Genomic DNA, 16,324 nt, shown 5'->3' on the forward strand with positions numbered 1-16,324 from the left:
GATCCTGCCTCGCTCTCTTCACCTTGATCCGGCCCTGGGGGTCTAGACTACATGTCACGGGTGAAAACAACACACATGCACTAAGTTCAACTTCTGTGGCTGTTTTAAATGGACATGACTCACACCAACTAGGAAAGTAAACGCGAAGTTTATTTCAATGTCAGAGTGCGTTGGCGTCCGTCAGCCAAACTAGAGCAGGTTGATTTTTTTTTCTCCCCGGTGACCGTAGAGAACGACCGTGATGTTTCTTAGATATAAGCCAGAAGTCAGCTTCACTGCGACTCTTTCAAATTCACACGGTCTGATTCTTACCTGTCTCCCAGTATATATTCCAAGTTGTCTCTGGAGCCGTGATTGGCGACAGAGCGCGAGCCACACCGCGGGACTTGTGCTGCCCGCTCAGACGTTCTTCCTCATCTATGGCAACTCCGGGACGGGGAGAGGGGTGGGGTGCAGGAAGAGTTTACCACTCAGGCCCCCTGCCCATTTATAGGGGAGGCAAGGGATGCCCTCAGATATTGCCGGGTAACTACCCCCAGACTGCCACTATGACTCAGGAGCCCGGGGTCATGAAATTTTTTAGGGAAAACAATTTGTATTTAAAAAATGACACTCTTTTCCGTTTCACTACGCCCACCAGAAAGAAAACCATACTCAGAAGCAGTACAGCTAATCTGGCCAAGCTCACAAGGGGTGTCCCCGGTTCTCTCAACTGGGCGTTTCTTTCCAACCTCGCGAGAACCGTGTATTTCTAGCCCCGAGCTCCCGTCACTGGTGCTAGCTGAGAACTTGCCTCCTGTTTCCACTCCAGGTCTTCCTATCCTTTCTGGAACGGACTGGCCTGCCCTCCTCATGATCCCCGAGAAATGAGCCCTTCCGATCCCCAGAGCTTCGACAGTTTCTATGCTGGCTTTTCCACTTCGTGGGCAAGACCTTCAGCTAACTCTCTTTTACAGCTCGGTTTCCTCATCTTCAAAATGGAACCGAGAACCCTGTCTTCCCTGTGGGTGAAAGGACTCATGCGTGTGCGTTACGCACTTAAAACCTGCCCCGAGCCATCGAGAAAACGCAAACCCAAGCTACAGTAAGGGGCCACCAGGGTGTCTATAGTCAAAAAGGCAGATTGTAGCAAAGCGCTGGCCAGGATGTGGAGGAATGAGGACATTGGTACGCTTCTGGTGCGATTAGAAAACGGGGCGGTAATTTTGGAAAAGGCTCTGGCTGCCCCTCTAACAATTAAACATAAAGTTACGGTAGGACGCGTCAACTCCTAGGACCAAGGAAACGAAGACATTGGTGCACACAAATTTTTTTTTTTTTTTTGGAGACAGAGTCTCACTCTGTTGCCCAGGCTAGAGTGAGTGCCGTGGCGTCAGCCTTGCTCACAGCAACCTCCAACTCCTGGGCTCAAGCGATCCTCCTGCCTCAGCCTCCTGAGTAGCTGGGACTACAGGCATGCACCACCATGCCCGGCTAATTTTTTCTATATATTTTTAGTTGGCCAATTAATTTCCTTCTATTTATAGTAGATATGGGGTCTCGCTCTTGCTCAAGCTGGTTTCAAACTCCTGACCTTGAGCAATCCGCCCGCCTGGGCCTCCCAGAGTGCTGGGATTACAGGCGTGAGCCACCGCGCCCGGCCCCACACAAAATCTCGTGCGTTTGTTTACAGCAGCCAGAAGGTGGCGACAACGCAAAGGTCCCTCAGCTGACGGATGGATAAACAAAAATGTGTGGTATCCAAACAACGGAATGTTATTCCATCTCTATTCAATGTCCAGAATAGGCAAATCCATGGTGACAAAAAAAACAAAAAAAACCAAACAGTGGTTTCCAGGGGCTGGGGGAAAGGGGAACGGTAGCTAAACGGTACCGAGTTTCTCTCGGAGATGATGGAAATGTTTTATTCATAAATTGACTATGGTGACAACTCCTGTACCCTTAAACAGGTAAATTATATGATATGTGAATTATATCTTAATAAAGCTGCCAAAAAAGACCATGTCCAGCTGATCATAAATGCTCAAAAAACTGGGAGCTATGACAGGTTCAGTATCCTTTATCTGAAGTGCTTGGGAACGGAAGTGTTTCGGATTTTGGATTTCTTTGGATTTTGGAATATACACGATATTAATAAAATATCTTGGAGATGGGACATTAATTTAAACATGAATTATATTTATGTTTCACATACAATTTATACACATGGGTCTGAAGGTGATTTAATACGATATTTCACAAATAAGTTTTTTCACGAAACAAAGTTTTGTACATCACACTGTTAGAAAGCAAACGTGTCCCTATCTCAGCTACCCGCGTAGACAATCTGTGGCATCACGTCGGCACTCAAAAAGTTCCAGGTTTTGGAGCATTCTGGATTTCAGATTTTCTAATTGGAGCCCCTCAACCTGTACCAACGTAACTATTAAGAAGGAAGAAAGAAATGGGTGCAGGGGAGAGAGAGAGAGACAGAGAGAGAGAGAGAGAGAGAGAGAGGAAGGAAGGAAGGAAGGAAGGAAGGAAGGAAGGAAGGAAGGAAGGAAGGAAGGAAGGAAGGAAGGAAGGAAGGAAAGAAGGAAGGAAAGAAGGAAGGAGGAAGGAAGGAAAGAAGGAAGGAGGAAGGAAGGAAAGAAGGAAGGAGGAAGGAAGGAAAGAAGGAAGGAGGAAGGAAGGAAGGAAGGAAGGAAGGAAGGAAGGAAGGAAGGAAGGAAGGAAGGAAGGAGGAAGGAAGGAAGGGAGGGAGGGAGGGAGGGAGGGAGGGAGGAAGGAAGGAAAGAAGGAAGGAGGAAGGAAGGAAGGAAAGAAGGAAGGAAGGAAGGAAGGAAGGAAGGAAGGAAGGAAGGAAAGAAGGAAGGAGGAAGGAAGGAAGGAAGGAAAGAAGGAAGGAAGGAAGGAAAGGAGGAAGGAAGGAAGGAAGGAAGGAAGGAAGGAAGGAAGGAAGGAAGGAAGGAAAAGGGGAAGAAGGGAAGAAGGGAGGGAGAGAGGGAAGGAAGAAGGCTGGAGTACCCCCATCCACTGCACCCCTGCCGGAAAGCCAGCCACATCAAGAGTTCTTTGGAAATAATTTGCTGAGGAAGGTCTTCTTCAGGGCGACTTTCAGCTCCTTGTTCCTGAGGCTGAAGATGATGGGGCTGAGGAAGGGCGTGAGGACCGTGTAGGTGGTGGCCATCAGGATGTCGCCTGCCTGAGAGTGGGGCCCCTTGGGCTTGAGGTAGATGACGGAGGCAAAGCCGTAGTGCACGACCACCACGATGAGGTGGGACGCGCAGGTGGAGAAGGCCTTGCGCCGGCCCTCGGCGGAGGGGATCTTCAGGACGGTGGCCACGATGAAGGCGTAGGAGAGGAGGATGAGGAGGCAGCAGCCCAGCAGGGCCGTGATGCACACCAGCCCCACGCCCGCGGCCACCCGGGGCACGTCCCTCCCGCAGGCCAACTTCAGCAGCGGTGGCACGTGGCAGAAGAAATGCTGGATCTCGTTGGGTCCGCAGAAGGTGAGCTGGAAGACGGCCGTGGTCACCACGGTCCCCATGACGGAGCCCCCGGCCCAGGAGCAGCCCACCAGGCGGGCGCAGCCGCGGGGGCTCATGAGCGCGTGGTAGCGCAGGGGCCGGCAGATGGCCACGTAGCGGTCGTAGCCCATGGCGGTGAGCAGGAAGGAGTGGGCGAAGCCGGTGGTGAAGGAGGAGAACATCTGGCCGGCGCAGGCCGGGAGGCCGATGGCGCGGCGGGCGGCCAGCAGGTCGGCCAGCATGCGGGGGATGACGGCCACGGTGTAGAGGACCTCGGAGACGGACAGCGCGCACAGGAGCAGGTACATGGGCGTGTGGAGGCCGCGCTCGCCCCAGACGGTGGCCGTGATGAGCAGGTTGCCCAGCAGCGTGGACAGGTACATGAGCAGGAAGAGCAGGAAGAAGGCGGGCAGGAGCTGCCGCGGGAAGGCGGAGAAGCCCACCAGGACGAACTCGGACACGGAGGTGCGGTTCAGCCCCGGCATGGCGGCCACACCTGGCGGGGGAGAGGGAGGGCCCTGGCGGTCAGCAGCACGGAGCGCCCGGTGAGTCCCACCTGGGATCTCACCTGAGAGCCTGCCTCGCCTGCCCAAGCCACGACGCGTCCGTCCGCAAAAAGGCGTCGGTAATAACGTGTGGGAGTTTACATACACTCACGCATCCTACGGCCCCTGGCACGTGGCAAGAGCTCTGCAAATGTCTGGGCGAAGTCCTTACGTCAGGGCTATGGGACGTTGAGTTGGTCCCTGAATCTTCGTGACCTCGGTTTTCTCCTCCCTAAAAGGAAGTTGGTAGTGGTGATTCCCAACTGGCCGGACCGTTAGGAGAATTAAGTAAGATGATGCTCGCAATGTGCCCACCACGAGGGTCCTGAATCAGAGTAAGCGCTTAAAAACGTACGATCGAGGACGGGCACGGATGGCCACGGTCAGATCTTCTTTGATTGTGGCAACCTATGGTTGTATCTCTCTCTTCTTTTATTATAAGATAAATCCATTTGATTTTTTTCATAATTACTATTGTTTTGGGGACCTAATGCCGGCACTTTTAATATTTGAGCTATGATATATAAATATATCTGTAGCTAACATGTACGTATGTATATGTGCATTATAATAATACATATATATTATTAATTCACGGATGGGCACACACTCCTTTTCAGTACCCACAAAAAACCAAAACACTACTTAAGACATAACATTGTCACCAAAAAGGGACCTTGTGTTAGGCCATAAAGGAAGTCTAGAAATTGGAATTTAATCAGCAGAGGATACCTAACGCTTCCTCAATTATTTGGAACATAAATATCAGTTTTAATCAGGTGACGTTGCCATAGCAACATATTACCGGGTAACCTTTGGGGTAAAAGGAAAATTAAGACACAGTAAGAGCTAAATAACAACAAAAAGTTGAAATGACAACAAAATGAAATGGATTCTATTCTGGAACATAAAAAGGATATTAGAGAAAAATTTGCAAAAATCCAGTATGCTCTGTAGTTTGCTTAAAAGTATTGTACCAACTTTAATTTCCTGAAAATTGTACTGGGCTTCTGTAAGATGCTGAACAAAAGGGGGGAGCAAGAATTTTCTGTATTTGTTCGCAGTTTTTGTTAAGTTTAAAGTTAGTTAAAAGTAAAAAGTTAAATGCAACAAGGCATTATACAATTCAAAGTAGCAGCAAAATCTATCAAGTATCTAGGCTTTAGTTTAGCCAAGAGCACACGAGACCTCCTTGGAGATCAATTAAACCTCTCATTATCAGAAAGCACGGCAGATGATTTAAATAAATGGATGCAATGGAATGACAATATTAGAAAATGTTAATTCTTCCCCAAATATAATCTATACATTCAATGGAGACCTCTCAAAAAACAATTCAGTTGGATTTTCTTTGGAGAAAGACGATATACTTGACATAAAACTTTGTGAAGGAATAAATGTCCATGAATAACTAAGTCGACTTGGAAATGAAACATGAAAAGAGAGAAAATTTTCCTTTCCTTAGCTGGCCACGGTGGCGGGTGCCTGTAGTCCCAGCTACTTGGAGGCTGAGGCAGGAGGATTGCTTGAACCTAGAAGTTCAAGCAACAGAGAGGCAACAGAGAGACCTCATGTAGAAAAAAAAATCCCAAAATATGGAGAAAGTCTATAAAGCCTTGGAAATAACACATTGTAGGATCAGACAAACATACCAGTGGTCCAGAATGAAGACCTCAGAAATGCAGTCACATTTATGGTTAAGGTCACCCTGCAAATCAACAGACAAAGGATGAATTATTCGGGGATGCTATTGAGAAAAGTATCTCTCTATGGAGATAAAACTAAAGCTGAACTCTCTATCAACACCCCATTCAAAGAGACAATCAAGGCCTGGCGTGGTGGCTCACGCCTGTAATCCTAGCTCTCTGGGAGGCCGAGGCGGGCGGATTGCTCGAGGTCGGGAGTTCGAAACCAGCCTGAGCAAGAGTGAGACCTCGTCTCTACTATAAATAGAAAGAAACTAATTGGCCAACTAATATATATAGAAAAAATTAGCTGGGCATTGTGGCACATGCCTGTAGTCCCAGCTACTAGGGAGGCTGAGACAGAAGGATCGCTTGAGCCCAGGAGTCTGAGGTTGCTGTGAGCTAGGCTGACGCCACGGCACTCACTCTAGCCTGGACAACAAAACAAGACTCTGTCTCAAAAAAAAAAAAAAAAAAAAAAACAAAGAGACAATCAAGATGCACTAAGGACCCTAACTGGAGAGGATGAAACATGGTTCATAAAAGAAAGTGTAGTGTGCTCTTTGTGATCTATGAACAGGAAAATGACTTATTTAAAAGCAAAACAAAAGCACAAATCATTAAAAGAAATAAAGTGACCAATTCCATTGCACCAAAACCCCAGATCACATCAATAAAGAGCATCATGGATAAAGCTAACAGATGACAGACAGAAAGAAGAGATTTACAATCTTGGAAATGGACAGGGGACAGTATCTACAGGGACTACAGGGACTGCAGGACAGTACCTACAGGGACTGTCTGCAGACCAGTAAGGAAAGAAGACAAGACTCACAGCAGGAAGTGGGCAAAGGGCAGCTATGGGTGATTTGCAGAAGAGGATGCCCCACAGGCTGGCGGCAAATTAAGACACGCTGACATTCATTAGCAATTAGAGGAATGCAATTTAAAAACAATATGGTGGTGTCAGGTTACACCTGATAGAGTAGCAAAATGTGGAGGCAGCGCCCTGTTGGCCCAAATGTGAGGGTGGGGGGCTGCGGACCTCCTAGCAGGTGCCTGGTGAGGGCGCCTCACGGCCACGTGAGGGCAAGGAACACTCACCCAAAGTCTCAGAAATGCCGCTCCCGGGTCTCCACCTTACTGGGCTTCTCACGCGGGGTGGTGAGGCCACTCCTTGCAGCATTGCCCGGGGCCGGCAGAGAAGTCAGGGGCAGCCCGGGTGACCCCCCACTATCTAGGGGAGCGGAGGAGGCGCAAAACGGGGCAGACGTACGTAGCCCGGGACATAGCAGACAACGTTTAACTGCAACGAACATGATATCGCCATAGCGACACTGGGCGACTCTCGAACACACAGTGCCGGGTGGAAAACCAGAACAAAACACGAGACCTGCAGCACAGAACAACGACCCCCAGTAGAAGCACGCATATGCAACTGTACGCGTTTTGTAAGAATTTGTGCAAGCAGAAAGATACGCTTTGAACATATGGGGACGGCCACCTGTGGCAGGTAGGGGAACAGAAATGAGGCGTGTTGATAAACAGGCATAAATAGAGCAGGATCGCCCCTGTCGTGCAGCTCAGGGATGATGGGATGTCATCAGCCGAGACATGCAGTGAACTGACTCCAATGTCTGCACAGTTTAAGTCCAACGAAGATTTGCAACCGTACACGTTTGCCCACATGTGACGTGCCTTTCTTTGACTGACTCGAGCTGCTGTTCCGACAACAGGTTTTCAAACGCCCCGGGACAGGGTTCGTGCCAATACGATGACATCTCCTCCCCGCGCTCCCTGGAGAGCCGTGGCTAGGCGTTCTGTCCGAGCCACGTCAGTCCAGCGTCTGGAGGGCCGAGAACGCCACCTGGAGAACGGACTATCGGCTGTCAGCCTGGACCTCGGTCCCTGGCCCTCCGTCACACGGACACGGACCCAGCTCTGGATTCTCTCCTGGGCCACTGCGCCTGCAGCCTCCCCTCCTCTGTTCCGCCCGCCGCCTCCAACAGCCAGAGCCAATTCTCTGAGACAGGGGTCCCCAACCTATGGTGAGTTGTGTAATCATTTCGTTATGCATGACAGTGTAATAATAACAGAAACAGCGTGCACAATAAATGGAGTGTGCTTGGGTCATCCCCAAACCACCCCCACCCCCACCCCTTTCCCGGTCTGTGGAAAAATTGTCTTCCCAGGAAAACGGTACCTGGTGCTGAAAAGGTTGGGGACCGCTGCCGTACTCGGGTTGTGGAATCTTGCAGACCCGTCAAATCCCAAGTTCTTTTATTTTATTTTATTTTGAGACAGAGTCTCACTCTGTTGCCCAGGCTAGAGTGAGTGCTGTGGCATCAGCCTCGCTCACAGCAACCTCCAACTCCTGGGCTCAGGAGATCCTCCTGCCTCAGCCTCCTGAGTAGCTGGGACTACAGGTATGCACCACCATGACAGGCTAATTTTTTCTATGTATTTTTAGTCGCCCAATTAATTTCTATTTATAGTAGAGATGGGGTCTCACTCTGGCTCAGGCTGGTCTCCAACTCCTGAGCTTGGGCGATCCTCCCTCCTCGGCCTCCCAGAGTTGCTAGCAAATCCCAGGTCCTGATTGTGTGTTGGGAGAAGCAGACGCCGGCCCCTGCGGATCCTCCGTTGGGATGCGATGCCAAGTGCTCAGCACAAAGTTTTCCAGCCTCCCTCCAGCCGGCAGCGTTGGGAGCATGTCTGTCACTGCTGCCGTTTGGTGTCTACTGAGCTGGCTGTCACTCAGCCTTCCCCACCGGGCGCCCCATACGGGCACTGTGACAGTCCAGGGCAGGGGTCCTCAAACGTTCTAAACAGGGGGCCAGCGCACCGTCCCTCAGACCATTGGAGAGTGCGGTGCGCACTCCACACATGCGCACTGTGGGCCCGGGAGGAGCCCGCTGCTAAGCAGGACAGGCAGCGTGGACAAAGACACTCAGCGGGCGGGCGTGTGGCCCGCAGGCCGTAGTTTGAGGACGCCTGGGCCAGGGTGTCAAGCCCATTCCAGACCACCCTTCCTTCCCTCGGGCACTGCGAAGGCCCCACCCCGTGCCCCGCGCCGCTCCCGCTCCTTCAGGCTGCCCGCCCCTCCTCCTCCCGCGGCTGCAAACGGCTCCCGGCACCTGCTCCCAAGCCCGCGAGCGTCACCGGACCTTTCGCAAAGGGCTCTCCCAGCTCCCCGGGCCCCTCTGGCTCTTGCTCTGTCCCGCCCTTGCCCAGAACAGCCGCCTCGGCGGGATTCTCCAAGGGGGCTCCCCGCGCCCCCGGCACCAGTGTGGACCCCCGCTGAGTGCCCCTCCCAGGCTGGGCCCCGCAGCCCGCCCGCCCCGTGCCCGCCTTCCCCGGGGCGGGGACTCTCCCCAGCTCTGCGCTTCAGCCGCCGTGTCCCAGCCCGAGACCCCGCGCGCGCACAGGGCCAATTCGAGCTGGCTCCGACCGCACCCCGGGCAAGGGGGACACCCGGGGAACGGCCGGGAGCAGGGACCTCGCAGCTCATCCTGCACACGCCTCCCGAGCACACGGGTGCCGGCGCCCGTCCCCGGTCCGGGATAGACCAGGGGCGCACGGCGGCTACGTGCGCAGTGACGCCGCTTTGGGTTGAATAGTGTCCGCCCGCACCTGCACTCGAATGTTTATAGCAGCGCAGTTCGCAAGTGCAAAGCTGTGGAAACAACCCAAGCACCCATCCATTCGTGAGTGTTTTAATAAAATGTGGTCTATGTACACCATGGAGTACTACTCAGCTTTAAGAAACAATGGTGATCTAGCACCTCTCGTATATTCCTGGATAGAGCTGGAACCCATTCTACTAAGTGAAGCATCTCAAGAATGGAAAAACCAGCACCACGTGTACTCACCAGCAAACTGGTATTAAGGGATCAACACCTCAGTGGACAAATGGGAGTAACATCTATCGGGTGTCAGGACGGGGGGGGGGAGGGGGGAGGAGGGGAGGGGTGTATACAACCACAACGAGTGAGATGTGCAACGTTTGGGGGATGGACACGCTTGAAGCTCTTACTCGAGGGGGGAGGGGGGCATGGGCAATATAAGTAACATTGACACTTGTACCCCAATACTATGCTAAAATAATAATAATAAAAAAGAATAGTGTCCACCCGGAACGCGTGTCCACCCAAACCTCAGGAGGTGACCCGACGTGGAAACAGAGCCTTTGCAGATTTGACCCCAGTAAGGACCTCAAGAACGTGGTCACTCTGGACAAGGGTGGCTCCTAAACCCCCACGATCGGAGTCCCCGGGAGAAGAGGAGGAAAACCCACACTCACGCAGAGCGAAGGCCACGCGGACACCGGAGGGATGTGGCACAAGCCACTCAATGCCTGGGGATGCTGGAAGCTAGAGGAAGCGAAGAAGGGTCCTCCCCTGGCGTCCGCCAAGGCGGGGTGGCCCCGGAGGCACCTCGGTGTCAGACTTTGGGCCTCGAGAACTGTGATGGAATACATGTCTCTGGTTCTAAAGCCACCAGGTCTGTGGCACTCTGTGATGGCAGCCGCGAGAAACGGATGCAAGGCCGGGCGCGGCGGCTCACGCCTGTCATCCCAGCACTCTGGGAGGCCGAGGCGGGCGGATTGCTCGAGCTCAGGAGTTCGAGACCAGCCCGAGCAAGAGCGAGACCCCCGTCTCTACTAAAAATAGAAAGAAATTAATTGGCCAACTAAAAATACATAGAGAAAAAATTAGCCGGGCATGGTGGCGCATGCCTGTAGTCCCAGCTACTCAGGAGGCTGAGGCAGGAGGATCGCTTGAGCCCAGAAGTCTGAGGTTGCTGTGAGCAAGGCTGACGCCACGGCACTCACTCTAGCCTGGGCAACAGAGTGAGACTCTGTCTCAAAAAAAAAGAAAAAAAAAAAAAAGAAAGAAAGAAACGAATGCAGCCGCACGCACCTCCGCACACACGCACACACGGCGCAGGCCGCAGCAGGCAAAGGGATGGCAAAGCACACGCGTGTGCCCGGCGCACACTGCACGGCCCTCCCGGCAACCGCGGCGGAGACTCCTCCCGGCCCGGGGAGGGACCCTGGCCACCACAGCTGCCGTGGAAAGGGGGCAGCTGCGGGCACTAGGTGGACCCCGTGGGGGACCAGGAGGCAGGACAGCCTTGCCGGGCTGGCCGGGAGCAGGGCTGCCGGGGCTGCAGACTCCCGACTCCCTCCCGTAGTCCCGTGCTCCGCACCCCTCCCCCTGCCAGGGCTGCCCTCTGCGCCGGTTTCCCGTCCTCACGCCTTCCCCGCGCAGCTCCTGGGGCTCCGGAAACGCTGGGCTCCGCTCACCTTCCTTGGAGAGCTTTGATGACGCCCTGCAGCCGGCCTGGGCGGCCCAGCACCCAGAACGCCTGGGCCGCGCGGGGCGGGGCAGGGGATTTATCTCTGCGGGCGTCTTCCCCGGTGGCAGGTCCCCCAGGCCTCTCCAGGGGCTGCCTGGCTGGGGATGCGGCGCGTCAGGCATGTCCCTGAAGTCCAAGGAGGGCGGCTGCGACTGTGGAAATGCCTGCTCTCCCTCCCTCCCTTTTCCCTCCCTCCCTTCCTTCCTTCCTTCCTTCCTTCCTTCCTTCCTTCCTTCCTTCCTTCCTTCCTTCCTTCCTTCCTTCCTCCCTCCCTCCCTCCCTCCCTCCCTCCCTCCCTCCCTCCCTTCCTTCCTTCCTTCCTTCCTTCCTTCCTTCCTTCCTTCCTCCCTCTCTTCTTCTATCTCTCCCTCCCTCCCTTCTTTGCTTCCTTCCTTTCTTCCTCCCTTCCTTCTCTCTCCTTCCTTCCTCCCTCCCTCCCTCCCTCCCTCCCTTCCTTCCTTCCTTCCTTCTTTCCTTCATTCCTCTCTTCTTCTATCCCTCCTTCCCTCCCTTCTTTGCTTCCTTCCTTTCTTCCTCCCTTCCTTCTCTCTCCTTCCTTCCTTCCTTCCTTCCTTCCTTCCTTCCTTCCTCCCTCCCTCTCTCCCTCCCTCCCTTCCTTCCTTCTTTCTTTCATTCCTCTCTTCTTCTATCCCTCCTTCCCTCCCTTCTTTGCTTCCTTCCTTTCTTCCTCCCTTCCTTCTCTCTCCTTCCTTCCTTCCTTTCTTCCTCCCTTCCTTCTCTCTCCTTCCTTCCTTCCTTCTTTCTTTCCTTCCTTCCTTCCTTCCTCTCTTCCTCTATCCCTCCCTCCCTCCCTTCTTTGCTTCCTTTCTTCCTCCCTCCCTTCTCTCTCTCTCCTTCCTTCCTTCCTTCCTTCTTCTCTTCTTCTATCCCTCCCTCTCTTCTTTGCTTCCTTTCTTCCTCCCTCCCTTCTCTCTCTCCTTCCTTCCTTCCTTCCTTCCTTCCTTCCTTCCTTCCTTCCTTCCTTCTTCTCTTCTTCTATCCCTCCCTCTCTTCTTTGCTTCCTTTCTTCCTCCCTCCCTTCTCTCTCCTTCCTTCCTTCCTTCCTTCCTTCCTTCCTTCCTTCCTTCCTTCCTTCCTTCCTTCCTTCTTTCCTCTCTTCTTCTATCCCTCCCTCCCTTCTTTGCTTCCTTCCTTCCTCTCTTCCTCCCTCCCTTCTCTCTCCTTCCCTCCCTTTTTCATTCTTTCCTCCCTCCCTCCCTCCTCCTGCCTGGGAGCCCCTTCCACCACTCACTCCCACCCATCTCAGCCCTCTTCTCTCTCTAGGTCTCAGTTTAAACGTCACCTACCCCCAGACCTCATCGGCGACCCGCCCCCCCCCCCCCGCACTGGGTCGCCAGGCTGGGCTGGGCTGCCCCCCAAGTCCAAGCATTTTGGGAAAATGGGACTGGACTCTGGGACGATGTTTTTCAGGGTGGTTTCTTCTCTCAGCAGACATCAGGGGGCAAAAAAAAAAACCTGGAGAGGTGTAGAAGTCTGGACCTCAGAAGAAATACCCTCTGCTGTTGCCTCTATAAACACGAAGCCCAGAGAGGGCAGGCAACAAGGCCGAGGACACAGAGCAGGCCCCCGTAGCAAGCCCAGGGATAGAGTGGAGGGAGCCGGGATGAGATCTCTGGCTCTGGCTCTTCCTCCCCACGAAGTTGGCAGGATACGTGATGACACAGTCATGAGCGCCTTCAGAGCCATCCCGCTCCTCGTTCCAGAAAGAGTCCAACAGGGACCTCAGATGCTGGAATTGTCAGGCAAGGACTGTGAAACAACGCTGCTTTCCAGGCTTAAAGAACGAAACGCAGCTTTAGAAACATCTTTCAGAGAACGAGGGATAGTCGGGAGTGACAGAGCCGACTTTGAAAAGAACCAAGAATGTATTTCTTAGGACCCGAAATGCAACACTCGTAAGTGCAGAAGTCTAATGTAGGTCAGACAGGATCGAAGAGAGAATTAGTGAACTGGAGCAAGCGTAAGAAGAAATAATAATAACAATAATAATAATAATAATAATAATAAACCAGAAGCACAGAAAGGCAATAAAGAATGGAAAATACAGAAGAGAGGGAAGGAAATGTAGGGATTAAAAGGACAATGGATACATGTTGTTTAATCAGAATCTCAGAAATAAGAGAGGGATAATGGGGTGTGTGCGTTATTTGAAGAACTCGTGGCCAAGACTTTTCTAAAACTGATGACAACATCTATCCGTAGATTCCAGAACCCCAGTGAACCCCAAGAAAAATGAATAAGGGGAATCCACACCTTGACATACTGCAGTAAAACTTCAGAAAAGCTAAAGAAAAGAGAGCAAAACTCAAAGCAGCCACGAGTTAGAGGAGTAAAGAGAGAGAGATTATATTCGAACAGAAAGGCAAGTGGGCTGCTAACTTCTCAACTCCAAAAGCCAGGGTCAGAAGACTATAGATGGTATTTTCCCATGGGCGTAAAGAAAGTAGCTGCAATCTAACTTTTCGTATCCGACTAACACGTCTGTCAAAAACGAAGGCAAAATAAAGACATTTTCTGATGAACGAAAGTAGAGAATTTTTACCACCCAAAGAGCCAGACTAAAAGAATTACTAAAAGGTATTCTTCAGACGCTTTTGGACAGGAAAATGCCGAAGAAAATGACCAATAGCAGCAGGGTAAGAGACATAGCCAGTCCGAACAACCTCCAGGGCTGTTCCTAGGGCCTCTGTCCCCAACATTGTGGGGAGGAAGGTAGACACAAATACTCCCTGAGCTTTCTTGTGGCTTCAGCTCTGTGCTCAGGGGGTGTTCATTATGTTGTATCCGGTATCTCTAGGTGTTTCTAGGTATCCAATAGCAGGAGTATGTTCAAATAGTTTAGTCTTCCATATTCCAGACTTTGAAAACCTGCATGAGTCTTGCTATGTATTAAATAGTTCCTATCTGGAAAAGTTCCATCAACTTGCAATGTGTGAGACTCCCGATTTTAATACCATCACACTAGGAATGGAAGTGATCGTTTGTATTTGTAAATAACTTCACAGATTTTTTTCTTTAAAGTCCTTTATTGTTGTGTTAATCTGCATGTCTTTGTTTACCAAAACAAGTAGTTTTCAAAGATTGGATAACCATATCATATGAATGAGAAAGCCAAATCTCAGCAAGAACAGCGACCAGGCCAAAACATGGTGAAATAATAGCTGAAGGATATGGATAGAAAGTGTCTAAGTCGATTGTAGCTGAGAACAAACATAAAACGAAAACGTTTGCAGGAAAAGAAAGATTGAGGAAGTTGCCACCAACAGAAGTTCTAAAAGATGGACTTCGAGGAGGAAAATGTCCCAGAAGGATATTCTGAAATTCAAGCAGAGAATTTTAAAATGGTAAAAATGTAGGCAAATGCAGGCAAGGATGGTGGATAAAGAAACCAATAATGGTTCCTAGTTGTGTATATAAAATACAGAATGGAAATATTGGGTAGCAGTATAGAAGGAGAAGCGGTGGGCACCCACACCAAAATATTGTTTATTCACAGGTGACACAATTGTCATCGTGGAAAATCTGAAAGGATCAGCACACAACTAATTGAAATCACGGATGAATTTGGTGTAGTCAGAAGGTGCAAGGCCGTTACACAAAAATCAATCCAGTTGTTTATTGGTTATACTGGCAATGAACAGTTTGAAAATGGAAATGTTTAAAATCGATAACATTGATAATGGCATCATGAAAAATAAAACACCATGGAACAAAGTTAATGAAACCAACAGGTGCATAAGTTGACATTGAAAACTATGAAACATTGTTCAGAAAACATGGTAAACTCTAAACTACTCCCCTAAAACACCCCCTCTGGGCCCGTGATAGCACCTCCATGTGTCTGGGGGACCACAGTGAGGGGACGGCAGAGGGAACGGGAGAGGCTCTGGCTCTGTCAGCACCAGGGACAGCGACCGCCCCAGGACTCCTCGGCCTCCGCAGCTGCAGGGGCGCCAGCCTGCTCAGGTGCATCCCATGCGCTCCTGGAGCTCAGAGTCCAAGTCCTCAGTGTCACGCAGGGTCCCGCAGAGCAGAGACCTGCGGGGATTACTTTTGAAAAAGGGGGAAAATATCACCAGTGAAATATGTAAACATGTAAATACCTACCTGTGCATTAACAGCTGTAGTCTAAGCTGAAATGCTATCCATGCTAGGGTATTTTTACACCAATATGACGACTAGGAGCTTATCCATTCATTCACTCTCCACCCCACTTTTGAGAAAATGTCGCAGACTCTACACGAGGTTCTGCACCTCACGGTCTTACTTGGTATCATATCTCGCCTCTCTTGACACGGGAACACACAGCAAGGAAGGTGCATTTTAAACAAACCCCGTCTTCATCGATGTTACCACTGGTTACATTTGAGTCCACTGCCATAGAGGATCTACCTTCTAATGTTCTTTAAAGGGACAGACCATGAGTGTGTGTGTGCGTGTGTGTGTGTGTGCGTGCATGCGTGTGTGTGTGTGTGTGTGTGTGTGTGTGTGTGTGTGTGTGGTGAGCTCTCCATCCTGGGGGGCATACAAGCAGAGACTGCCAGGGGTGCAGGAGCTCGGTGTCGCCCGTGTCTTCATGGGCAGGCGGTGGCACCCACGCACTGACCAGCCACCGGCCGCCCACACGGCTGGAGTCTCCCCAGGAATCCAGCTGTGAGCAGAGCCCGACGCCTGGCGCTGTTCACGGGTCCCCGTTGCCACTTCCCCGTGGAAACCCCTTCTGGATTCAGGCCCGGCTCCCCGAGCCCAGCAGGCGCTCCCCGAGTCATGGCCGACAGCCGCAGAGCCAGGCGGTGAGGACGGCGGACCCGCAGGGCCCTTCTTCCAGACGGCTCGAGGTCCGCATCTCCGGCCCCGGCGGGGCCAGTCCGAGCCCCGGTGCGGCTCACTCGGCCACGGCAGCGACCTCGGCGTCGGCAGCAGCGTCACGAAGCCCTCGCTCCTCTCACGCAGTTTACGGACCGTGTCTCTCTCGGGTGTCGCCACGGTCCCGAGAGGCGCGTTCTGCTGAGATGGCCGCTCCCGGACGCAGACGCGCGCAGCCCAGGCGCGGAGCTGAGGCTGGGTTGGCAGGGGGCCCCGCCCGGCCCCGCCAGCCCCGCCACTGCAGCAGTCACCTACATACCTCCCAGACTCGGTTCCTCGTTTGTGAAGCGGAAACAACAACGGTGAATATAATGGAAGGGCTTAAAACAGGCTCGGC

At 52.0% G+C, this 16,324-nt stretch overlaps 1 protein-coding gene across 1 annotated transcript; it reads right to left on the reverse strand.

Moving 5' to 3' along the window:
* Positions 1-3,043: 3,043 nt before the first annotated feature.
* On the reverse strand, positions 3,044-3,994 carry LOC105867901 (olfactory receptor 10H2-like). Its single transcript, XM_012758304.3, has one exon. It carries the CDS (start codon positions 3,992-3,994, stop codon positions 3,044-3,046), a length of 951 nt encoding a protein of 316 aa, XP_012613758.3.
* Between the last annotated feature and the right edge of the window lie 12,330 nt (positions 3,995-16,324).

Source organism: Microcebus murinus, chromosome 4, assembly GCF_040939455.1.
Source record: "Microcebus murinus isolate Inina chromosome 4, M.murinus_Inina_mat1.0, whole genome shotgun sequence".
In the NCBI taxonomy this organism is placed as follows: Eukaryota; Metazoa; Chordata; class Mammalia; order Primates; family Cheirogaleidae; genus Microcebus; species Microcebus murinus.